Source organism: Thamnophis elegans, chromosome 14, assembly GCF_009769535.1.
Source record: "Thamnophis elegans isolate rThaEle1 chromosome 14, rThaEle1.pri, whole genome shotgun sequence".
In the NCBI taxonomy this organism is placed as follows: Eukaryota; Metazoa; Chordata; class Lepidosauria; order Squamata; family Colubridae; genus Thamnophis; species Thamnophis elegans.
Genome location: NC_045554.1, coordinates 29,985,358 through 30,011,158, shown reverse-complemented (window position 1 = coordinate 30,011,158; position 25,801 = coordinate 29,985,358). Strand labels below are relative to the sequence as shown.

General features: G+C 42.8%; 1 protein-coding gene across 1 annotated transcript in view; it reads left to right on the top strand.

Annotated features, from left to right (window-relative positions):
* The window catches only part of PLCG2 (phospholipase C gamma 2), a 96,493-nt gene that overhangs the window by 27,815 nt on the left and 42,877 nt on the right, over positions 1–25,801 (top strand). The window contains 5 exon segments of the mRNA XM_032230806.1: positions 13,804–13,947; positions 15,854–15,947; positions 17,824–17,871; positions 21,841–21,925; positions 24,881–24,964. Of these exon segments, the coding sequence (XP_032086697.1) occupies positions 13,804–13,947; positions 15,854–15,947; positions 17,824–17,871; positions 21,841–21,925; positions 24,881–24,964 (455 nt within the window).

Genomic DNA, 25,801 nt, shown 5'->3' with positions numbered 1-25,801 from the left:
AGCTGACTGCAGTTCTGCAGTTCGGCTGTTCAAATCTCACTGGCTCAGGGTTGACTCAGCCTTCCATCCTTCCGAGGTGGGTAAAATGAGGACCCGGATTGTTGTTGCGGGCAATATGCTGACTCTGTAAACCGCTTAGAGAGGCTGAAAGCCCTATGAAGCGGTATATAAGTCTAACCGCTATTGCAATTGCTATTGCTATTTTTTATGTGCTTTCGAACTGCTAAGTTGGCAGAAGCTGGGACAAGTAACGGGAGCTCACTTGGTTACGCGGTGCTAGGGATTCGAACCAACAAACTGCCAATCTTTCTGATCGACAAGCTCAACGTCTTAGCCACTGAGCCACCGTGACCTTTTACATAATAGATACTAATATATACCCAACATTAACTATGTAGGGATTTGTCAATGCAAGGAATGACTTTACTCTCACCACCAAAGTCACAGACCACCGTAGTTCTACTGAGTAAACATTTGTATCACCAGTGAGTAAAGATGAGAAATGGAAGTCCTCCAGTAGTTTCTATAAATCTCAGGGCCTCCAAAGCTATTCCCTTTTTGACAACACAATAGGAAGAAGAAGATGGCATGGCAAAATACCAAAAGTAGCAACCCTGGGAGCAAGAGGTCCTGTCCAGATCCAGATATTGCTGGGTCTGGAGGAAAGAAGAGAGCCTTTCTTTAAACATGAAAGGGAAGATCAAAGGCGAGCAAAGGAAGCCAAAATTACATGCTCATCGAAGCCACAGCTCTTAGGTGCCTGGCATAGGAAAGCAAAAGGGACACGGTGGCTCAGTGACTAAGATGCTGAGCTTGTCGATCAGAAAGGTCGGCAGTTTGGCGGTTCGAATCCCTAGTGCCACTTAACAGAGTGAGCTCCCGCTACTTGTCCCAGCTTCTGCCAACCTAGCAGTTCAAAAGCATGTAAAAATGCAAGTAGAAAAAAATAGGAACCACCTTTGGTGGGAAGGTTACAGCATTCCATGCATCTTCAGCATTTCATCATGCCGGCCACATGACCACAGAGACGTTTTCGGACAGCGCTGGTGCTGGAAATGGAGATGAGCACCAGCCCCTAGAATCAGGAACGACTAGCACATATATGCGAGGGGAACCTTTATCTTTACTATAGGACAACATGTGGACAGTTCACAACCAGTTAAAGCCTGCTGAGATAACTCAAGAGTCAGGATGTGGAAGCAGGAATGAGAAGAACCTTTTTATTCATTATTATACTAACAAAGGCGGGGGGGGGGGAGCTTGTGAGATTGGGAAAGCTTTCCTTGAGTAGTCTTTAAAATGGAGTAGTCCTTATATTGGAGAAATCCCAAAGGTGCTTTTTAAGGAGGCAACTGGACTTCCTTGGGTTTTTTTTTTTGAAGACGTTTTGCTTCTCATTCAAGAAGCTTCTTCAACAAAAAAGTCCAGTTGCCTCCTGAAAAAGCACCTTTGTGACAACCATGACCTGGATGATTCAGAATCTCTACAGACCTTTAGCCATATTGGAGAAACAGTAGTTAACTTGGATTATTTACCTTACTCTAGGCCAGTGTTTCTCAACCTTGGCAACTTGAAGATGTCCAGACTTCAACTCCCAGAATTCTGGGAGTTGAAGTCCAGACATCTTCAAGTTGCTAAGGTTGAGAAACACTGCTCCAGGCTGCTGTGTTCCGTGCAAAAATTGCATGCAAAAAAAAGCAATCCCTCAAGCTTCATATATCCCATCACACGATTCTCATCGTGGACTCTTTACCAAACAATCAAATGATTTAACACTGGAATATTCAAAGTGTTCCAAGTCTTACTGATCTCCCGGTGGCTGAGAGAAAGTGGTTCATCATCCTCTAGTAAGGAAGGAAATGTGGCTATTCTTGTCATCTTCCCTCTCATTGGAAGATGGTGTGTACCTTGCTTATAATCTTGTAAATAAAAAAAATACAATAGCAGAGTTGGAAGGGACCTTGGAGGTCTTCTAGTCCAACCCCCTGCCTAGGCAGGAAACCCTATACCATTTCAGACAAATGGCTATCCAATATCTTCTTAAAGACTTCTAGTGTTGGGGCATTCACGACTTCTGGAGGCAAGTTGTTCCACTGTTTAATTCTTCTAACTGTTAGGAAATTTCTCCTCAGTTCTAAGTTGCTTCTCTCCTTAATTAGTTTCCATCCATTGCTTCTTGTTCTGCCCTCAGGTGCTTTGGAGAATAGTTTGACTCCCTCTTCTTTGTGGTAACCCCTGAGATACTGGAACACTGCTATCATGTCTCCCCTAGTTCTTCTTTCTATTAAACTAGACATACTCAGTTCCTGCAACCATTCTTCATATGTTTTAGTCTCTTCCCCATATCATCTTTGTTGCTCTTCTCTGCACTCTTTCTAGAGTTTTCACATCTTTTTTACATCGTGGCAACCAAAACTGGATGCAGTATTAATGTGACTTTGGTTGTTAGAAACTAGCTGGGAAGGACTTAAATGGCCACTATATGACCCTGGGATGCTGCAACCATTTTAAATGCATGCCACTTGCCAAGTGCCCGAATTGAGACCCTATAACATGATGGCAAACCTATGGCACGCATGCCACAGGTGGCATGCAAAGCCCTCTCTGCGGGCACACCAGCTGTTGCCCCAGCCCAGCTCCACTGTGGATCTGCACATGCCTTTGCCGGCCAGCTGGTTTTCAGGTCTCTGCCGCACAGACATGGGAGGGGAGGGGCGCATGTGGGGGATGCATGGGGGAGCATGTGCGGGGGTCACTAGCATTGCATTTTGGGTGTGTGTGTGCATCCCCCCCGTGCTCTGTTTTGGGCCTGGAAGGCCTCCTGCACCAACCTGAAAGCCCAAAATGGGTAGGGCGGGCGGGGCCAGAAGTGGGGTCCCACCGGTTCTGACCGGTTTGGCCGAGTAGGTAGTAACTCGGCCTGCCATGCCCCCAAACTGGTTCTCTCCTATGGCGTGTTGCTGAGCGAACTGGCAACCGGAATCCACCCCTGGGCAGGGCGCGTGCGTGGGGATGTGCGCACATGCACTGGGATAGGCACGTATGCGCTGTGGTGCAGGGTGCATGCGTGGGGGGGGGACTTGCATTGCATTTGGGACTTGCTTGCGTTGGTGCATGCTCTTTGGGCACTTGGCACAAAAATGGTTAGCCATCACTGGTGATACGGCTTCCTGTTTGATCAGGGGGTTGGACTAGAAAACCTCCAAGGTCCCTTCCAGCTCTGTTATTCGGATGAGTTGACTTGTTGTGAAGTCCACGCCAGGCCTTTTAGCATAAAGGCAACCTTCGGTGCTCCTTGTCTTTCCCCAAGGAAAAGTTCACACTAAAACCCTAGCCATGTGCAATTTCACATCCTCCCTCCACTTGCTGTGCTCCCGAGAGGGAGAAAGTGGATTTCCTTTTCCTGCACTATCACTGAACTGTCACTTCTGCCTTCATGGGTGATTCGCGACAGAGCAAACCTAACCTCCATTAGATTCATGGACACTTCCTCTTTGGTGAGAAGCAGCAACACTGCAAATGTCATTTTATCTCTTGCTCTGTTAAGAGTTGTAACTTCGGGTTCGATCGGCTAGAAAGGCCGCCAAATTGCGAGAGTCTGTATCCCCCGGACGCTGCGTTTTATGCACCCCCCTCCAAAAAAACAGCCTTAAAAATACATCCTGAACGAAAAGCCATTTCAAAGAGAATCACAGCTTTCCCTGTTCATATAATCCAGGCTGCCATTTTTTCTTTCTTTCAGTTGTTCTTGTCTGCAGTGTCATTCATTGCTTAAAGCTAACTTCCTGACCCGTGTGTGTGTGTGTGTGTGTGTTTGTTTGTTCCCCACCCATCTTGGTTTTTGTTTTGTTTTTTGCTCCATCTCTTTGGAAATAAGCCATGCAAACAGCTGTTGCTCCAGCTGCGTATTTTACTGGGTGCTCTTCAGATGGTTTAAAGTTTAAATATAGTCCGTCCCTCTGCAAAAGTGAACGTTATTTGCTCTAAGCTGACATAATGCAAAACGTCCATTTCCTCTTTTTCCCCCACACGGCAGCCCTGCAGGAGCCCTCAAACATAACTCAGTACTTGCTGTTCCTACAACGTCATAAGGCAAGTTGTTAATCCACTGGTTTATTGTTCTCGCGGTCAGGAAATTTCTCCTTAGTTCTAGGTTTAAAGTCTGTAGAGATTCTCAGTCATCCAGGTAGGTCATGATTGTCCCAAAGGTGCTTTTTCAGGAGGCAACTGGACGTCCTTGTTATTTTTCTCTTTTGAAGAGGTTTCGATTCTCATCCAAGAAGCTTCTTCAGCTTTGAAGGGATAGTGGGGAATGGAAGGATTTTTATTCCTTGCAGACAGCAAGAAATCTGCATCCTTTTAGAGGGTCGTTGAAGCACTTTTTCTGTGGGTTTTTTTCTGTGTCCTCGGGGTCACTTGAGTAGTGCAAATGTTCCTGTAGTCTGCAATTTTTGCAGTTCTGGGTTGCTTCTCTCCTTGATTAGTTTCCATCCATTGCTGTTGTGGCCCGCCAGTGGAGCTGGCAGCAGATTCGGACAGTGAGGAGGTTGGGGAGGAACATGGGCCAGTCCTGGAGTCTGAGGGCTCTGTGTCAGAGGCAGAGATGGGGCCAGAGTTGTATGCCAGTTATCAGCTGCCTTCGGAGTCAGACATCAGTGAGGCAGATGAACAGCTGGAGCCTGTTCCCTGTGTGCACATGCACAGAGTTGCCAGACAAAGGGAACAGCTAAAGAATAGGGGTCGACTTGGAAGTAAGGCCACATGTGGATGATGAATGGCCCTTCCCAGAGGAAATAAAAGAGGAGCGAAAGGGGAGTGGAATTTGCAGGAGACAATTAGTTCGCTTAATTGGTTCATGACTCTCTAAGACTCCTTGCCAAGTTCTGCAGATATTGGCCTGGCAGCTCTCCAAGCCAGATAAGGTCTGTGACTGTAAATCCTCCCTTGAAAGGCTTTGCTGGATGTGAATGAGCAGAATTCACAGGAAATTAATAAAAGGGTTTTTTGTTGGGACAAGGAGTCTGCTTCATGCTCTTGGGTAGTCTAGGTCAGAACACTTGCTTCTTGTTCTGCCCTCCAGTGCTTTGGAGAATAGTTTGACTCCCTCTTCTTTGTGGCAACCCCTGAGATATTGGAACACTGCTATCATGTCTTCCCTACTACTTCTTTTCATTAAACTAGACATACTCAACTCCTCCTTTAACCTGCATTAATTGCCACAATGTCTCCAACTCCTTCCATTTTGGTAAATCTTACTTTGCTCTTGCCCCTTTGGAGAAATTGTCACCGGGACTTGTGATTGACCCTTCATTTTCTCTCCTACACCCCAAGTGAAAAACTAAAATCAGTTAACTTTCACCTATATGGAAACAGAGGTGAACATTTGCATAATTGGATGGCATGACGGTAGAAAGTCACAAGTGCTCTTCCACCATCATCTGACTGCCTATTTTTACCAATTTATCTCCCCTTGTGCACCTGCCTGATTAGAAGCCATCCCTGGGGAGGAAGCTTAACGTTGAAAATCAAAGGAGAAAAAGAAAAAAAGTGGCAGAACAACAAATACACCTTCCAGCAGTCCTTTCCATGAAGTATGCATAAAACCTCTAAATTCTTCATCATATCTAAATTGTAGATCTTTTTTTTTTTGCTTTTATTTCCTAGATGGGAAGGAAGGAAAGAAGGAGGAGGGAGGGAGAGAGAGGAGAGAGAAGCATTGATGGAATGAAGATATTGTGAACCTTACCAGCATTTCCCTGTCCTTCTTAAAATCTGATATACTTTTGACTTTCAGTGAAACGTCCAATGCTTAATCTGCAGAACTCTGAATATAACATCTCAATTGCAGAAAATATGACCTCAGCAACAGAGTGGTCAGTGCCTGGAATGCACTACCTGACTCTGTTGTTACATCCTCGAACCCCCATAACTTTAACCTTAAATTGTTTAGCGTGGACCTCACCCCATTCCTAAGAGGTCCGTAAAGGGGTCGTGCATAAGCGCACCGGTGTGCTTACCGTCCCTGTCCTACTGTCCCTATTTATTCGTACCCATTTCCTGCGTTCATGTCCATGTTTATACTTAGACTTGTTATCTCGTACGTGTTTGACAAACTAACTAACTAAATACTGTACTGCAATGTGCTCTACATGGGGCTGCCCTTGAAGAGTATTCGGCGACTTCAGCTAGTCCAGAATGCAGCCGCGCGAGCGATTGTGGGTGCACCTCGCTTCACCCACATAACACCTATCCTCCGCGAGCTGCACTGGCTACCTGTCGATCTCCGGGTACGCTTCAAGGTGCTACTTGTCACCCATAAAGCCCTTCATGGTAGTGGATCTGGGTACTTGAGAGACCGCCTACTGCCAATTACCTCCACGCAACCTATTACATCTCATCGATTAGGCCTCCTCCGAGTTCCATCTGCCGGTCAATGCCGACTGGCAACTACGCGGAGGAGAGCCTTCTCGGTGGCAGCTCCGACCCTATGGAACGATCTCCCCATGGAGATTCGTACCCTCACCATGCTCCAGACCTTCCGCACAGCCCTCAGAATCTGGCTATCCCGTCAGGCCTGGGGCTAAGACTGTAACCCGCCCGAATGGTATGAATGTTGTGTTTTTTAATTATGTATTGTCTTATATGTTAAAAGTTTGTCTCCCCCTCCCCCTTGGGTTGTGAGCCGCCCTGAGTCCCCCCAGGGAAAAGGGCGGCATATAAATAAACTTCAAACTCAAACTCAAAAAGTCAAACTCAAAATAAATAAATCTAATTTTGCCCAGTGGCTTAAATTTAAATTTGCTTTAAAAAACCCTGCAAAAGCCTCTCTTGATTCATTTTGAAGGATGGGGTGTGGGAAATGGCAGTAGGACTAGAAATTAGCACATCATAGCTATTAACCACAACACTGAGTATCTTGTGTGTTTTATATTTGTGTTGCTTGTTACCTGTTTTCGCTTCCTATTCTCAGGATGGTTATAGAAGCCTAATATTTATAAAGAAGCAGTTTAGCTATTAAGAAACAGAAATCCGAAGGAATAACAGAATAATAGTTAGAAGGGACTTTCTAGAGTTCTTCTAGCCCAACCTCCCTGCTCAGGCAGGAAATACTATACCATTTCAGACAAATGGTTATCCAACATCTTCTTAATAATCACCAGTGTTGGAGCATTCACAATTTTTGGAGGCAAGTCGCTCCACTGATTAATTGTTCTCACAGTCAGGAAATTCCTCCTTAGTTCTAGGTTGCTCTCTCCTTGATTAGTTTCCATCCATTGCTTCTTGTCCTGTCTTCAGGAGCCTTGGAGAATTTGTTGACCTCCTCCTCTTTGTGACTGGCCCTCAAATACCGAAATACTACTATAAACTCTCCGCTAGTCCTTCTTTTCATTAAACTAGACATATCCAATTCCTGCAACTGTTCCTCATATGATTTAGCCTCCAGTTGCAGTAAGCAAGGCATGCAAAAATAATAAAGCTGATACGCATAGCTGAAAAAAGTTTATTTTTTTCAGATTGAGGTACTAAGCTGCCAGGTGTATTTTCAGCTATGTGAAACTCAGTCTCAAGCAAGGTGAAACAAGAATTAAGCTAACAATATTGTTTTGACTGTTTGGGGTCGGTGAGACAGAATTTGCAAAGGAAACAATGGCTTTTAACATTTTCCATATCCAAGGCTGATTCGTGAAAATACTGGTCATGTTGACTTTCCGGGAAGAAAAACTCAAAACAAAATCCCATTGTTTGTATTTGCATTCTGTTTCACACCTGTATTTTGTGAACAGATGGAAAGAGTTTGGAAAAAAAACCCCAGCTTTCTTTTGTATTTTCTGAAAATATGGAATCAAACTTCCTTTGTTTCAGATGGTATCTGTTTTATTTATTCAACAGTGTTTATATCTTGCTACAGCTGGCATTGATTCAGGGATAGGGGTGTACTTAGTTAGATTTTTCCCTAAATCTCTATATAAAAATGGCTCACTCTCTCGCTCTCCCTCCCTGTGTGTGTGTGTGTGTGTGTGTGTGTGTGTGTTTGTTCCAGCATAACTCTGGAACGCCTCGAGCAATTTCAACCAAACTTGTTATAAAGATGACTTACTCACTGGAAAAAAATATTGTGGGGGGTAATTCACCCCTAACACCCCTCGGTGTGTGTGTTGTATTAAGATGCAGCCTGTTGTGCCTTAAAATGGCTTCTAATGTACTGCTGTAAAATGGTTTCTATTATACAGGGCAGTGGAGTTGCCATGGTAACGGCTTCACAGTACTCCACAAGGGGGCTCCCTCTGCTAAGGGGGGAAAATCCAACATTAGAAATTAAGTTTGGTCCGGACTTTTCCCCCCTATAAATAAATACCTGGGCAACACCGAGTTATCAACTAATTTGATATAAAAGAGGAAAAAATGGCTAGACACATCTTCTTCCCATTTTTAATCTTAACGTCAATTTTTTATTTGGCTTTAACTTGAGTCAGCCTTTCCCCTTTTCCTTTCCCTTCTCCTTGTTAATCATTGAAAGTTGGGCCAACATTCTTTTACAAACAAATATGTAGTGAACCCATCAACTATTATCTATCTACTGTGCCCTTTTATGTAGGTGCTGAAGTCTGGAGGTGCTTGAAGATGGCAACGGATATTGGCAGCAATTTGATAGTGGTTATAGTGCAAGTAGTCCTCGACTTACAACAGTTCATTTAGTGACCATTCAAAGTTGCAACAGCACTGAAAAAAAGCAACTTAGGACCCATTTTTCACACTTACGACCATTTCACCATCCCAATATCGTGTGATTTGCATTCGAATGCTTGAGAACTGGTTCATGACGGTTGCAGTGTCCTGGGCTCATGTGATCCCCTTTTGTGACCTTCTGACAAGCAAAGTCAACGGGAAAACCAGACTCACTTAACAACCGTGTTACGAACAACAGCTGCAGTGAGCCACTTAACAATGGCAGCAGGAACGGTCATAAAATGGAGCAAAACTCACTTCACAAATGTCTCACTTAACAACAGAAATTTTGGGCTCAATTGTGGTTGTCAGTCAAAGACTACCTGTACATGCTGGTTCCCAAATGCCCCAATTTTGATCAGGTGACCATGGGGATGGGGCACCTGTCATAAGTAAAAGTTATTTTTTCAGTGCTGTGGTAACTTCCAATGATTGCTAAACAAATGGTTGTAAGTCAAGGATTACTTTTCTCTCTATATATATCTATATCTATATCTATAAAAGCCAAATGCCACTCACTCATCACGAAATCTTCAGAACTGTAATGCCTACAAACTTGAAATTTGGCACGTATGTTCTTGTTCGATTCTAGATACTCTTTAAGAAAGGATTTTGCGAAATGACCATCAGATCATTAGTATTTCTTATATAGTAATTAACACATTCTGATGCTAAGGAGTTCTACTCCCCCTTCCCACCTGAAAAGAACTCTGTTCCAACTGCCAGTTGCCTCACATTCCGTTACCTCAGTTCAAACTGGCAGACGTTCCACTCCTTCACTCAGTAGCAGCCTGGGGCTCCTTACAGTACTAAACGTCAGTACCTCACCAAAATGTCTATGCCTTCCTTCCACCTATGGAACTGCTTCCGGACTCAAGGTGGTAGGAGAGATATTCCCTTATGTGTTTCAACCACCGACCACCACTGAGCCAACGGATTGAACCGGAGTGAACCGGATTTCTCCTGCATTGCCGGATCACACAGTTTTGTCACAAAGCATGGGTATCCAGCTAGTATGTATACATTTGTGTGAGCACGTATGCACATTTATATGCCTACACACCCAAGCACATCTGCATTTGCTCACACTTGCACTTTACACTTATTTGCTTACGACTCTATCATATAAATAGCATGGGAGATAATTCCGATTGTAGACTGAAACACTCAATTTATTTGTGGCTGTTCAAACTCTAACCCTTGACCTGTAGGAAGATTGTCTGCTCTTACATCCAGTTTGCATAGTGGAATGAAACCACTTCCTCTCTTCTTGAGTCAGTGTTTTATCGGAAGAACGCACACCAGTTATGTTTCAAATAAAGTTGACTCTTTTTTTGGCTTCCTTTCTGTTCCATGTAATGCAATTATGTTAATAAAACCTAGCATGAGGAAGCATTTGCGAACGTTTTCAGACAAAATGCTTTGGTGGTATTTAGAAATCCTTTTCTAAGAATGGGCATGGCTCTGAAACAGTGCTGGAAATAAACCTGACATTTGAACTTGGTGCTCTGCTAATGTCATGTTAACTTCCCTTTCATTTTTTTTATGGGGAACAACCCCCTACCCCAAACCTTTGAAAAATACAATATGGACAAAGCTGACGCCCGCCTTGGCCACTATCAGACCGAGGTTAATTTTGAAGACCAAAATTCTTACAGAAGCACCTGTCCTACAGAGATCATTTCAACACTGATGACTTTAAATAACTTCTTTAGAAATGTATGAAGAGCTGTTCCATATGAAAACAAGACTATCTGAATATAATTTATGTAAATTTTAGTCAAATATTGAAAGAACATGTAAGAAGTCAAGAATTACAATGCTGAATATGTATTTATATAAGATAGATGATAGATAGACAGACAGATAGACAGACAGACAGACAGACACTGTTTAAGGCCAAAATGCTAGATAGGCTCTTCAGAATCAAGAGTTATGATGCTGAATATACATTTATATAAGATAGATAAATATAGATAGATGATAGATAGATAGATAGATAGATAGATAGATAGATAGATAGATAGATAGATAGATAGATAGATGATAGATGGATGGATGGATGGATGGATGGATGGATGGATGGATACTGTTTAAGGCCAAAATGTTAGATAGGCTCTTCAGAATTAAGAGTTATGATGCTGAATATATATTTATATAAGATAAATATAGATAGATGATAGATGATACATAGACAGAATAGATAGATATTCAGCATCATGACTTTATGATCTATATATCCAGCATCATAACTTACATGTATATATAAGAGCTCTGAAGTGGATTGTCACCCCATAAATAGAATTCAGATGTCTTTTAACATCTGGTTTAGTGTGATCTTACACATCTTGTAATTAACTGAACCTGTTAATCATTTTTAGCACATTGTTTAGGATCAGCAGAACATTTCCAAATTCTTGGGATGAATTGTCAGTGTAGGAGTTCTGGGTACTCCATTGTTGGAGGTTTTCAAGAAAATCTTGGACGACCATTTGTCTAGCATGGCATAAGGATTTCTTCCTTGGGCAGGGGATTGGACTAGAAGACCCCCAAGGTCTCTTCCAGCCCTATGCTTCTATGATTATTACATGGTGTAATTGATAAATATAGCAATGGTAGAGTTCTATCCAGTGATAAGTTGCCACCTCTTTTAATTTCATTTAGCCAGGTTGAACCTTCAGCCTTTCTTCTTGTGCTGTGACCTGCTTGTCCTTCTTGGAGTAGCTGCTGCTGCTGCCATCTGTTAGGGGTTAAAAAAGCTCTTTTGTGTTCTGTAAACAATGTTTGAGGTGTAGAATAGCCAATGGATGAGAAGGAGCTTCCTGGTTGATTAGAGCTGCTGCCAGAGGACTTCATGATGATGGTTTGGAAAGGTGCAAAGATAAACATTCTTGAAACTCTGGTTCACATCTAACATTGGGTCACCCTTGCAAGGTAATACAGACAAGAAGCACAGCCAGAAGTACTAACTAGCCTTAAATCAGTGGTGGGTTTCAAAAATTGTTCGAACCTACTCTGTGGGTGTGGCCTCCTTTGTGGGAGTGGCTTGCCACCCATGTGACCGGATATGAAGATGCCGACGACACTTGTCAGAACCACCTTAAATTACCTCACACACAGCACTGGCATGCATAAGAATATGATGTAAACTTGTTTTTTTTAAAGGCATCTTTGGTTTGCGTTAAAACAACTTCAACACACGCAATGTTCTGATTGCACCACAAACGCAGTAGTCATCCTTACCTTTCACAGAGGCACTGAGTTTTATAAATATGAGCATGATAGTGTAGAATAATCATATCCAAGGACCAGTGGTGGGTTTCAAAAATTTTTGGAACCTCTTCTGTAGTTGTGGCCTGCTTTCCGGGTCCACTGGTGGAACCTCTTCTAACCGGTTCAGTAGATTTGACGAACCGGTTCTACCGAATAGGTGCGAACTGGTAGGAACCCACCTCTGAACCAGAAGTACTAACTAGCCTTAAATCTACAGTAAAGTTACATTAATAAAATTTTGCAAGTCTGAAGAGACATCTCTAACCCCTCACCTTTACTGTCCAAGAAACAGGGAAGGTCTCTCTCCTGAGATGTTTGCCATTCCTTCTGTAGATTCATCTGACCATTGTCTACTCTGCAGCTCCTCCTCCTGTTTCGTAGGATCGTTCCAATACATGTAGTGACTTGCTTATTATTTATCCACTTACTTATTAAGTGGATTTATATATCCACGCATCCACCTGAGAATCAGCAAACCGAGATTAAAAACAAAATTCAGATGTACAAACAGTTAAAAACTAGGGAGCATCTTAAGAATTCTCCATGGTAGAATCAATAGGGAAGCAGTGGCTCAGTGGCTAAGATGCTGAGCTTGTCGATCAGAAAGGTCGGCAGTTCGGTGGTTTGAATTCCTAGTGCTGCATAACGGAGTGAGCTCCCGTTACTTGTCCCAGATTCTGCCAACCTAGCAGCTCGAAAGCATGTAAAACATGCAAGTAAAAAAATAGGAACCACCTTTGGTGGGAAGGTAACAGTGTTCTGTGCGCATTTGGCATTTAGTCATGCTGGCCACGTGACCACGGAGACATCTTTGGACAGGGCTGGCTCTTCGGCTTTGAAACGGAGATGAGCACCACCCCCTAGAGTCGGGAACGACTAGCACATATGTGCAAAGGGAACCTTTACCTTTATGGTAGGCTTATTCACAACCACACCAGAACCCCATTAAAATCCTGGCCCCAGTGCCTAAAACTAGATGTTCACCCTTTTCAGAAAGGGATGGGTCGTCCTTATCTCAGGGAGGTGGGGGGGGGAGCAGAGAAAACTTACAGAATCATTTAACACTTTGGTGCCAAAAAAAAAATGGGAACAGGGTTGATATCACTTGGATGATGGTTGAATGGTCTTTGGGAGGTGCCTTAAGTTGCAAGTACAAAAATGATCCTTATATACAAATGCAAAGTTCTACTTGCACTCCGATGATCAAGTGAGAAATACGACTAACCAACTCTCTCTAGTTTTTTGCTGGTTAGATGGCAATGTTTTTTGGGCTGTTGTTCAACCTCAGACGAGTTTCCTATAGCAGTTTTACCCAAGAGTCTGATTATGAAATGGGATTCAGTAGCCATCCTGGAGGAAGGGGCTTGTGCTGAAATAACCCTTTTTTTAAATAATTTATTTTTTATTTTTTCATCTTTATACAAATAACCACATGTATATTGTTACATAACCAAAACTATTTTTAAAATATTTATGTCAATTTGTCTTACCATCAACCCCCAAAAACTATTATTGGCTCTCCTGCTCTCCATACACCATATTTGTACCCTATCCATCACTTTCTTCTCCTTCTCTCCTCCTCCCTATCTCCTTTCTTCCCTCTGTCGTCCTTCTCCTCTCTCTTTCCACTCCTTCTTTCTCTCTTCCTCTTCCCCCCTCTTCCCTCTCTCCTAATCCTTTCTTCTTCCTCTTGCCACTCTCCTCTCTTTCACACTCTTCATCTCATTTACATGGTGAATTTCATGCTGAAATAACCTTGACATTTTAGATTTCTTTCATTGTTTTTTTCTTTTTCTTTTTCAGTGGATTTAACGGAAATCAAGGAAATCAGACCAGGGAAAAATGCGAAGGATTTTGAACGTGGAAAGGGGGCACGTCAGAAGGAGGAGCACTGCTTCACCATTTTTTATGGCACTCAGTTTGTTCTCAACACTTTAAGCCTAGCAGGTAAAACCTATTGTGTCTGAATCTCCCCTTTAAAATATAGGATTGTAACGTTACTCCTTCCAAATGCGTGTTGGCATCTTCATATTTATTTCCAACTGCAAATATTTTTTTGAGGGAGACTGGTGCTACCTGTAAGGATAACAAATAAACAGAATAGAATTATTTTGGAAAGCTGCAAAGATCAGACATCCCTGAAATTCTGGATCACATCTAACATAGGGTCAAACTTGCAAGGTAGACCAGACAAGGATCACAGCCACAAAGTACTAAGTAGCCTTAAATTTACAGTTAAGGTTAAGTTAACAGAATTTTGCAAGTCAGAAGGTACATCTCTACCCCCGCTCACCTTTACTGTCCAAGAAACTAGGTAAGGTCTTCTTCTGCGGACTCCCCTGACCACTGAGGTAGTCCTCAACTTATGAACACAGTTGGGACCAGGATTTCCTATGCTAAGTAAAAAAGTAAGGCATTTATCAAGTGTGTCACCCCATATTTTCCCATCTTTTTCTTGCCAAGAAATCATTTATGATGGTTGCGGTATCCCTGGGTCATGTGATTGTCATTTGCAATCTTCCTGTTGTGGCCGGCCAATGGAGCTAGCAGCAGATTCGGACAGTGAGGAGGTTGGGGAAGAACATGGGCCAGTCCTGGAGTCTGGGGAAGGCTCTGATGAGGGCTCTGTGTCAGAGGCAGAGGTGGGGCCAGGGCTGTCCGACAGTTATCAGCAGACTTCAGAGTCAGAGATCAGTGGGGCAGAAGAACAGGTGGAGCCTGTTCCCTGTGTGCGCATGCACAGAGTTGCCAGACGATGGGGACAGCTCAGGGACAAGGGTCGAATTGGGAGTAAGGCCACAGGTGGATGGTGAATGGCCCCTCCCAAAGGGAATAAAAGAGGAGCGAAAGGGGAGTGGAGTTTGCAGGAGACAATTAGTTCATTCCTGCATTCTTGCCAAGTATCGTGGCGTCTGAAGGATATCGGCCTGGCCACTCTCCAAGCCTGATAAAGGTTGGTAATTGTAAACTATCTTGAAAGACTGTGGGCTGGGAATTTGCTGGAGAGGAATTCTTTTTTAAGATGTGTGGACTTCAACTTCCAGAATTAGAGTTAGAATTAGAACTAGGAATAGAACAGAACAAAATAGAATAACAGAGTTGGAAGGGACCTTGGAGGTCTTCTAGTCCAGCCTCCTGCTCAAGCAGGATATCCTATACTATTGCAGACGAGTGGCTGTCTAGTCTCTTCTTAAAAACCTTCAGTGATGAAGCAGCTGCAATTTTATGAAGGCAGGTGGTTCTGATGGTTAATTGTTCTAACTGTCAGGAAATTTCTCCTCAGTTCTAAGTTGCTTCTCTCCTTGATTTGTTTCCACCCGTTGCTTCTTTCCTGCTCTCGGGTGCTTTGGAGAATAGTTTGACTCCCTCTTCTTTGTGGCAGCCCCTGAGATATTGGGACACTGCTATCATGTCTCCCCTAGTCCTTCTTTTCATCAAACTAGACATACCCAATTCCAGCAACCGTTCCGCATATGTTTCAGTTTCTGGGAATTGATGCCCACATATCTTAAAATGGCTGAGTTTTGGAGGGAAAAGGCTCCAAAAGTTTAAAACAGTGGTTCCCAACCTTTTGGGCACCAGGGACCAGTTCCATGGGAGAGAGGTTTTTCCATGGATGGGAGGAGGCATGGTTTCACATCCTGCCTGCATCCCACGGATGGGGCTTTGACAGTGCCAGTCCACGAACGTGGAGGTTGGGGACCCCTGGTTTAATGTATCTTTTTTAATTAAAAAAAATTTCAAGGAATTCCTCTCAGACATTTTGCTTTCCTTCAGAAGTATGCAATTTATTCTTGTGCGGTGGGATAACAGATGTTTCTCATTTTTGGTGATGGTTTCCTTTCCATGGCAGCTGACTCAAAGGAGGAGGCGGACAAATGGCTTTGTGGGTTGAATATTTTGTATCAGGAAGCTATAAACGCAGGCACCCCAGCAATTACAGAGAGGTATGTGGAAGAGCTTCTTTGTATTTATATATAGCAGTGTTTCTCAACCTTGGCAACTTGAAGATGTCTGGACTTCAACTCCCAGAATTCCCCAGCCAGCATTCGCTGGCTGAGGAATTCTGGGAGTTGAAGTCCAGACATCTTCAAGTTGCCAAGGTTGAGAAACACTGATATATAGCAACAGAATAACAAAATGACAGCGTTGGAAGGGACCTTAGAGGTCTTCTATTCCAACCTCCTGCTCAAGCAGGAGACCTATATACCATTCCAAGTGGCTATTCAGTCTCTTCTTAGAAACCTCCAGTGATGAAGCAACCACAACATCTGAAGGCAAACTGTTCCATCCATTGCTTCTAGTCCCGTCTTCTGGTGCTTTGGAAAATAGGTTGACCTCCCCTCTTTTTCATGGCAGCCCTTCAAATATTAGGCTGTTATGTTACTCCTAGTCCTTCTTTCCACTAGACAGGAAAAACCCAATTATGTACACCATACATACACATGTCATTTAACTGATCAGTTACGGTTGCTGACAACGAATCATTTTAACTCAGTTTTCGGATGGGTCTGAAGTATCTTCGTCTCTCTCAGACTTAAATTCACACTTCTCACATCATCATCCTCTTCCTTCTTCCCCTTCCCCTTCTTCTGCTTCTCCATCTTCCTCTTCCTGGGCTGATTGTACATAGGTAATGCTAACATGCTGTTGATGATACATCAACTCCATGCTGAAAGTGATCTCTGTACTCGTAAATAAGAATTTGTCACATTCACATTTATAATTCACTAGCCGATAGCCTGGTGTTGTCCAGATATTTATTTATAGGAGGGAAATGTCTGGACCAAACATAAATTCTAATGTTGGATTTTCCCCCTTACCAGAGGAAGCCCCCTCGTGGAGTACTGTGAAGCCATTACCATGGCAACTCCACTACGCTGTACAGCAGAAGCCATTTTATGGCAGTACAGTAGAAGCCATTTAAAGGCACAACAGGCTGCATCTTAACAGAACACACATCCTGAGGGATGTTAGGAGTGTCTTACCCTCACAGTATTTTTCTCCAGAGAGTAAGTCACCAGTTTGGTTGAAATTGCTCGAGGTGTTCCAGAGTTATGCTGGAAAACACACACACAGAGACACACACACACACACACACAGCCCCCCCCCCATCCTATATGTATGTATGTATCAGGGGTGGGTTTCTCACCCCGTTCCAACCGGTTTGGTTGGAACAGGGCCGGCGGCGTCCTCGTGCACGCGCGCGGTGCACGCCTGCGTACTAGCATCTGCGCGATGCTCCAGCTGCTCCTGGAGGATCGTGCAGGCGCTGTATGCGTCCTGCGCATGCGTGGAAGCGCAGAACCCGTCAAAACCGGGTAAGGACCGCGGGCGGGCGTGCCCTTCGCCGTTCCCGGAAGTTACTTACTTCCGGGTTCGCCGACCAACCAGTTCGCAGGGACCGCCGCGAACCGGTTGAAACCCACCCCTGGTATGTATGTATGTATGTATACACACACACACATACACAGAGCCCCCCCATCCTATATGTATGTATGTATGTTGTATTTGTGCTGATAAATAAATAAATGGAAGGAAGCAGTATGCCTCCTCCCATATTTGGGCATACCAGGGGTTGTGACACTAAATACATGTACATATATATACATCCAAAATATTAGATAGGCTCTTCAGAATCTGTTCTATATGTCACAGAAAAAAAAGATAAATTTGGTACTGTTTGCACTTCGTAAACAGTTATGTATTGAAACAGGAGCATTCATTAATGTTTTGATGTTTCATGTGTTGAAATTACAACACATCATTAAGTCTTCTGTTTACAAAACTAATCCTGGCTGTATTTTTATTGGCTCTTTAAAGCTGGCTGAGGAAGCTGATTTATTCGGTGGATCAATCCAGAAGAAACAGGTACTTATTCATTTTGGATTCTAAAGCTGCTCTGTTCCCCCACTCCCCTCTATTATGTATTTTTGTTGTAATTAAGTCACTTAAAAAAAAAGAAAAGTCATTTAATTTCCACTATTAACTAAAGTTTGTCAGGAGCTTTGGTGTTCAACTGAGGTGGAATAGAATAGGAATAGGAATAGGAAGAATAGGGATAAGGATAGAGTAGACTAGACTAGACTAGACTAGAATAGAATAGAATAACAGAGTTGGAAAGGGACCTTGGAGGTCTTCTAGTCCAACCCCCTGCTTAGGCAGGAAATCTTACATCACTTCAGATAAATGATTATCCAATCTCTTCTTAAAAACCTCCAGTGTTGGAGCATTCACAATTTCTGGAGGCGTTGTTTCAGAATCTCAATTGTGAAAGCAATGAAATGAATCATAAAATCAAAGGACAGGAATGGACCTTGGAGGTCTTCTAATCTAACTTCCTGTTTGTCAGGAGTCCTCATTCCATCCTGGACTTTTCTGTGGTCATTAAGTGAACTGTGGCCTTTAAGTGAACTCATTGTTCAGTATACTGCAATTTTGCTAAAAACAAAAAAATCAGTGGTGGGATTCAACCTTTTTTTACTACTGGTTGTGTGGGCATGGCAGGGGAAGGATAGTGTAAAATCCCCATTCCCTCCCCACTCCAGGGGAAGGTTACTGTAAAATCCCCATTTCCTTCCAATCAGCTGGATCTCGGGAGGCAGAGAATAGATGGGGGCGGGGCCAATCAGAGGTGGTGTTTGCCAGTTCTCCGAACTACTCAAAATTTCCGCTACTGGTTCTCCAGAACTGGTCAAAACCTGCTGAATACCACCTCTGATTTAAGTGCTGGGTTTTTAGCAAAATCGTGGTAAAACTTTATTGTATGATTCTGGGACACCAGAAAGATGGTTAATGCAACAGTGTTGCCCATTTTCTGAAGTGCGATCACATGATTGTGGGAGTGGGGGCAACTGTCAGAAATACGGATCTGGGTCATAAATCCTCTTTTTCAGGTAGGTTGCAACTTTGACTCACTAAATGACCAATTATAAACAGTTTATTTCTGCAGACTTAATTTAGTAGAATGGAAAACTCCTTCCTATAGAAAGTTGCTGTTTTCCATGTAGCATTTAGTCCCCAAAGTCCTCATTTTATGTATAATAGTATACTAGCCTTTATTGTCATTGCACAACATGCAATGGTTTAGCCTCTACTGGTGCAGTCCATAACAAGAATACAAGACAATGTGAATAGTATAGGAAATAATCCTTATAAAAGCAATTGGGGAAAAAACCCCTAGTCATACGTTTCTATATGTACGTGGAGTGATTGTGATTATGTTTAGGAGTCTGATAGCCCATAGGCAGAGTCTGTTTTTAAACCTGTTTGTCTGGCTGGCTATACTTCTGTATCTTCTGCCCAATGATAAAAGTGAGAAACACTGACCTGGGTGTGAATCATCCCTAAATATCTTCCTAAGTATAATTCTTACTTGGTTCAGTGCAGGTAGTTGTCACTCCCTGCCTGCTAATCCCATGCCTGCTAATCCCACAACAAGAGTCCCCAACCTTGGCAACTTTAAGACTTTAAACTTCGCAGGCTCAGGAATTCTGGGAGTTGAAGTCCACAAGTCTTAAGGTTGCCAAGGTTGGTGGTCCCTGGTCTACAGAACACCTGAAGGCAAATTCTGATGGTGACAAAGATGCTGGTTGGAAGTTTATGAGATTCTCAACCATCCAGGCCATGGTTGTCCCAAAGGTGCTTTTTGCACAAGGCAACTGGACTTTTCTGAAATTTTGAAGCTTCATGGACGAGAAGCGAAATGTTAAAGGTGGAGGGGAAACACCAAGGAAGTCAAGTTGCCTTGTGGAAAAAGCACTTTTTGAGATAGACTGGTTGGAAAATTCAAGAAACAAGGCTTGTGCAAATGGGCACCAGTGCTGGGTTATTGTGCATCAAGTCAGAAGATGCCAGAGCAAGCTTCCCCAGGAACTGAACTGTGGTGTGACCGAGGTTGGGTTTTGAGTCTCAGGAGAAGGCTAAAGGGCTCAGCCCATCCTGTTATTTGATCCTAGACCACAACACCAAGCTGGCACCTTTGTTTAAATAAGAAACAACACAATAAAGAAAGAGTGTGATGAATGAGAGGCCCAAGGGGCAGGGGAAACTTTGCTGCTATCCTCGGCTGACTCTTGATTGTGTTCATAATACCAAATGGTAACACAGCTGGTGTTACCTCAAGGTAAGGGAAGTGAGATGATCTGCCTCTAACTTTCCAAATATTGCATTTTGTGGAAAGTTTGGGAATCTTTGCTTCAGGTAGTCTGGGATTTTTATTTTTATTTTTTAAAAATGCCATTTTGAATGAACAGTTGACCCGAAGTTATTTATTTTATTTTTTTGTGGTATGCTTCCCAGAGGCGAAATAAAAATGAGTCAACTGAACAGCCAGCCACTGTTTTCCTTCTAAAATATGGCCTTGTACAATGAAAAGACAATTTATCAACGTAGCAACTGACACGGGTGAATTAGTGAAGTGTACCTTTCCTGCCTATTAGAGTGCACTTCATGGTTTCTATTAAATTTAGTCACTGTCTGAGTTCAAGGTAGCATCTGTCATTTTTCCCTGCACATGCTGTGCAGTGTGAGCATAATGTAGTAATTTTAGCATGGCCTTTAGGCTTTTTTGATGCCTTCCTAGTGTTATTCCTTCACACCGTTAAGGGCCAGACTGTGAGATCAGAAAAACACACAGATGCCGACTGTCTCGTGGAATCAAAACTTTCATTTAAGTAGGGATTTTTCCATAAATTGTTTTTTCTGACCACTACAGCTGCTTTGCAGGTGGGAGTCAATGTTGATTCTGGCCAGCATTATAAACCTTTGAGCTGTGTTTCACTGATGTTGTGTTTTGCTGTTTTTAAATCATGGCAGTTCCATGCTGTTCTTTTGCTTTATCTGTTTTGGTCCTGAAGCAGACTTTTTACTCAGGGTCATCAGCAGAAGGCTGTCCTCTGATAGCTTTCCATTCTGAAAGCCTGAGAGTTGGTAAAAGGGACTACATTTGTGGAGCCCTTGGTGCTCTCTGAATTTGGTTGTTTTCTTGCAGATGTTTCATTACCCAACTAGGCAACATCATCAGTGCTAGAGGGCAGTGGGGATTTGCAGGAAGGAGGAGGAGGAAGATTGTGGTGTCCTTGGTGCTCTTTGAGCTTGTTGTTTTCTTGCAGATGTTTCATTACCCAAAGTATGTAACATCATCAGTGTTAGAAGGGAGTAGGGTTTGCTCTCTACAAGGAATCAAGGAACCACCAAGAGCACTCCCACCGATAGGAGAAGCCACTAGTGTATAAGCAGAGAACAAACTCCACTCCCTTCTAATGAAATGTTTGCAAGGAAACAACCGAGCTCAGAAAGCATCCAGAACACCACAGTTCATCCCTGATCTACAAATATTCTCTTCGGTTGGAGATTATATTTTCAGGAGCGATCCCTCATTTATGAAATGTGCTCTTCACCCACCTGATTGGGAAAGTCTCCATTTCTGATGCTTATCTCAAAGCCCTTCAGCTTCCTAAGCAATAGCAATAGCACTTAGACCCCACTTCAGAGTGCTTTCCAGCCCTCTTGAAGCGGTTTACAGGGTCAGCTTATTTCCCCCAACAATCTGGGTCCTCATTTTACCCACCTCGGAAGGATGGAAGGTTGAGTCAACCTTGAGCCTGGTGAGATTCGAACTGCCAAACTGCTGGCAGCCAGTGATCAGCAGAAGTAGCCTGCAGTACTACACTCTAACCATTGCGCTAAGAGATTTTTTTTACCGTCATAGGAACATCCTTTCACAGCTACTCCTCTTTTAGCGACCACAGTTGGGATGGACAACCCAGTTGGTGAATAAATAAAGTTGAGTAAATCTAGAAGAATGTTCTTAGTATTTATTCTTTTCTTTAAATTCAGCATCAGCTTGAGAGAGTTGAAAACGATACTTCCGTCCGTTAACTTCAAAGTGAACAGTGTGAAGTACTTGAAAGATAAATTTGCGGTGAGTATTGGTTTAAGCGGCATGTCCTGCAGTTTACCTATTATCATATATTTTACATAGTTCCAGAATAATCCATCTACTGGGTTTCATTGGAGAACAGATTTTTTTTTCTAACCCTAGCCCTGGATGTTTTGTTACTAGCCTTTCCTAGAACTGCTGAGAGAAGACTGTAAAGCACTGTGATGGGTGGGAATTTTAATAGCAATAGCATTTAGACTTCTATGCCACTTCACAGTGCTTTACAGCCCTCTCTAAGTGGTTTACAGTCAGCCTATTTGCCCCCAACAATCTGGGTCCTCATTTTAACCACCTCGGAAGGATGGAAAACTGAATCAACCTCAAGCCAGTCAGAATTGAACTGCTGGGTCAACCTTGAAGTAAGATTCGAACTGCCAAATTGCAGGCAGTCAGCAGAAGTAGCCTGCAGTACTTCATTCTAACCACTGGGCTGCCATTTGTCCCCCCCCCCCACAAATGAGGTTTACCTGCCATTTTTATTTATTTATTTAGGTCATTTTATAATCTGATATCTTCAATCTGAGCTGTTGAGTTTATACAGATTCTAATCTTTGAATACTGTAAACTGCTTCAAGGTTTGGGAACCAGGCAGCCTACACATTCTTCTTCTTCTTCTTCTTCTTCTTCTTCTTCTTCTTCTTCTTCTTCTTCTTCTTCTTCTTCTTCTTCTTCTTCTTCTTCTTCTCCTCCTCCTCCTCCTCCTCCTCCTCCTCCTCCTCCTCCTCCTCCTCCTCCTCCTCCTCCCTCTCCTTTTCCTCCTCTTTCCACTCCTCCTCCTCTTTCTTTTCCTCTTTCTTCCACTGCTCCTTCTTCTCCCCCACCTTCACTAAGCTCTATAGCTACAGACTTCTAAGTATATACTTTTTTTCAGGGGGGAAAAAATGTGATTGCTACTTTTTGAAGGAGCGAGCTGGAGAGTACGGCTACTAAAGATGGGCCAGGAAAGATTAGAGTGGATGTCTGGAAGATATGCTGTATTTTGAAATTGATCTTCTTCAGAGTTAATTTCTTTCTGGCTTCTTGGTGGGGGCAAAAAAAGCCCTCTCCCTCTCTCTGTCTTCCCCACTTCTTCTACTGGCAGCTCTTGGAGCCAGAAGGATTTAAACCTGTTTGCATGATGCACTGTTATCTTCAGGAAATGTTACTGTAAAAATTACAGCCCAGCCCAGGAAGGGGCTGGGAAGATACTAAACTGGCATACTTTTGATTTGTTCCTGGATGTGATTCTGCCCGTTTCAAAAGAAAACAAAGAGAACTGGCTTGCTCAATGCAGTGAAACAGCCATTGGAGCGAGGGAGGGTGGGAGAAAGGAAGGAAGGAAGGAAGGAAGGAAGGAAGGAGAGAGGATGGAAAGAAGAAGGGAGGGAGTGTGGCGGGAGGGAGGGAAACAAGGAAGTATGGAGGGAGGGAGGGAGGGAGGGAGGAAATAGAGAAGGAAGGAAATAGGAAGGGAGAGAGGAAGGAGAGAGGATGGAAAGAAGGAGGGAGGGAGGGAAGTAGGGAGAGAGGGAGGAGAGAGGATAGAAATAAGGAGGGAGAAAGGAAATAGGGAAGTAAGTAAGTAGGGAGGAAGGAGGAAGGACGGAAAGAAGGAGGGAGGGAGTGTGGGAGAAAAGGAAGGAAGGAAGGAAGGAAGGAACCAATCCACTGCAAGGCTAGGTACCATATCTATTCTGTTTGTATTATGCTGAAAATGAGATTGAAAATAATGAAGAGTTCCTCTTCCTCCCTCTCCTCCTCCTCCTCCCCCCTCCCTCCTCCTCCTCAGTGCTACTGAGTTTTGTCCAAACTGGTCCCTTAGATTTTGAAGCCACGATGTTCTTCTTCTGCTTCTGCCTCCTCTGCCTTCAATCTTTCCCTAGAGGACTAAGTGAAGGATGCTGTATTTTTCTGGGTGTCACATCCCATGTCCAAAATATATTTCACTATCTTTCACTTTTTAATGGCTTAGATGATTTCCTTTGGCTTTCCCAGGCGGCTCATTAAAGCCTCATTTCTGATTTTGTCAACCCAGTTTATACGGAACAGCTGCCTGTAAATCCACATTTCAAATGCTTCTAGTTTCTTCAAGTGGTTTTCTGTCAGAGACCAACTCTCCACTCCATAGGGCAGGATAGAAAAGGTATAAAATCTCACAAGCCTGATTTTCAATCTTAGGCTTATGTCGTGACGGCAGAAGATCTTTTTTATTTTGAAGAATGCTGTTCAAGCTTTCTCTATCCTTGTCTTTACTTCACTGATCATGTCCCAGCTTTCATGTAAATTAAAACCAAGGTACATGATCCTTTCAACTTTTTATAGTGGTATTCCTTCCAAATTTATCAGTGGTAACTTAATGGGTTGTTTGCTGATGACCATGATCTTGGCTTTTGAGGTTCAAGCCATTTTTTCAGATATTTCTGAGACACTGTTGTCAAGGAGCTGAAGGTCTTCATGCTTACTGGCAAGCAGAACTGTATCATCAGCATATCTTATATTGTTGATCTGAACACCGTTTATTTTGAGGCTGCATCAATGTTTTCCAGGGCTTCATTGAAAATTGACTACACATTTAGGCAAGCCAATTAACAGAAGCCATATTCTCCAGTTGTGCACAAATACAAAATCTTCATCAAAATTACAGACTTGGCAGGGACTTAGGAGGTCTTCTAGTCCAACCCCCTGCTGAAGCAGGAGACCCTATTTCATTTCAGACAAAATTTTCAATCTCTCCTTAAAAATCTCCAGTGATGGAACATCCACAACTTCCGAAGGCAATAACTTCATCTGTGTAAAGTTTGTGTAGATCTGTCTTTCTGCTAGGTTAGAGGGTACTATATGCCATTCCTCCAGCCTGGGACAGGATAAATGGCTTGAGAGTAGGTGTAGCTTTGGGAAAAATCTAAATGCTGCCTCCTTACTTACGGTTGGGTTATTTTATTTTATTTTTATCTGCAGGAAATAAAAGCTGCTAAAGAAGAACTTAGCTTTGAGCAATTTCATCTTTTCTACAAAAAGATTATGTTTGAGCAACAGAAATTGGTAAATGTTCTGCTCTTATCTTACTTCCTCTTTATAGGCAGAGTGTTGTTCTGTGTTGTAGCCTGAATGTAGTAATTAGCTAGTACATATGTTTTCAGTCTTATATTGAATTCAAGCATGATACCAAACTTCCTTACTTTAAATTGAGTAGATTCAGAACTGTAAGGGTCTATTGTATATACAAACACATGTGTGTGTATGTGTATGTATGTGTGTATGTATGTATATATGATAGACTTTTACATATATATATATATATATATGTATGTATACATGTATACATGTATACATGTATACATGTATATGTATATAGCAATAGCAGTTAGACTTATATACCGCTTCATAGGGCTTTCAGCCCTCTCTAAGCGGTTTACAGAGTCAGCATATCGCCCCCACAGTCTGGGTCCTCATTTCACTCACCTCGGAAGGATGGAAGGCTGAGTCAACCTTGAGCCGGTGAGATTAGAACCGCTGAACTGCAGATAACAGTCAGCTGAAGTGGTCTGCAGTACTGCACCCTAACCACTGTGCCATCTCGGCTCATATGTATATGTATATGTATATGTATAATCTATAAAACTCCTCAAGCTGGTGTTTTTGGCTTAAAGCGTGGCTGGCGCTGCCGTCTTTCTATATAGAATTTATAGAATTCTTTCTATTTATAGAAAGATGGCAGCTCCGGCCACGCTTTAAGCCAAAAACACCAGCCTGAGGATGGATATTTTCTATATATATAAATTCAAAGTTCAAACCCTTTATTGTCATTGTACATCATGTATACAACAAAATTGGTTTAGCCTCTACTGATGCAGTCCATACAAGAATACAAGACAATGT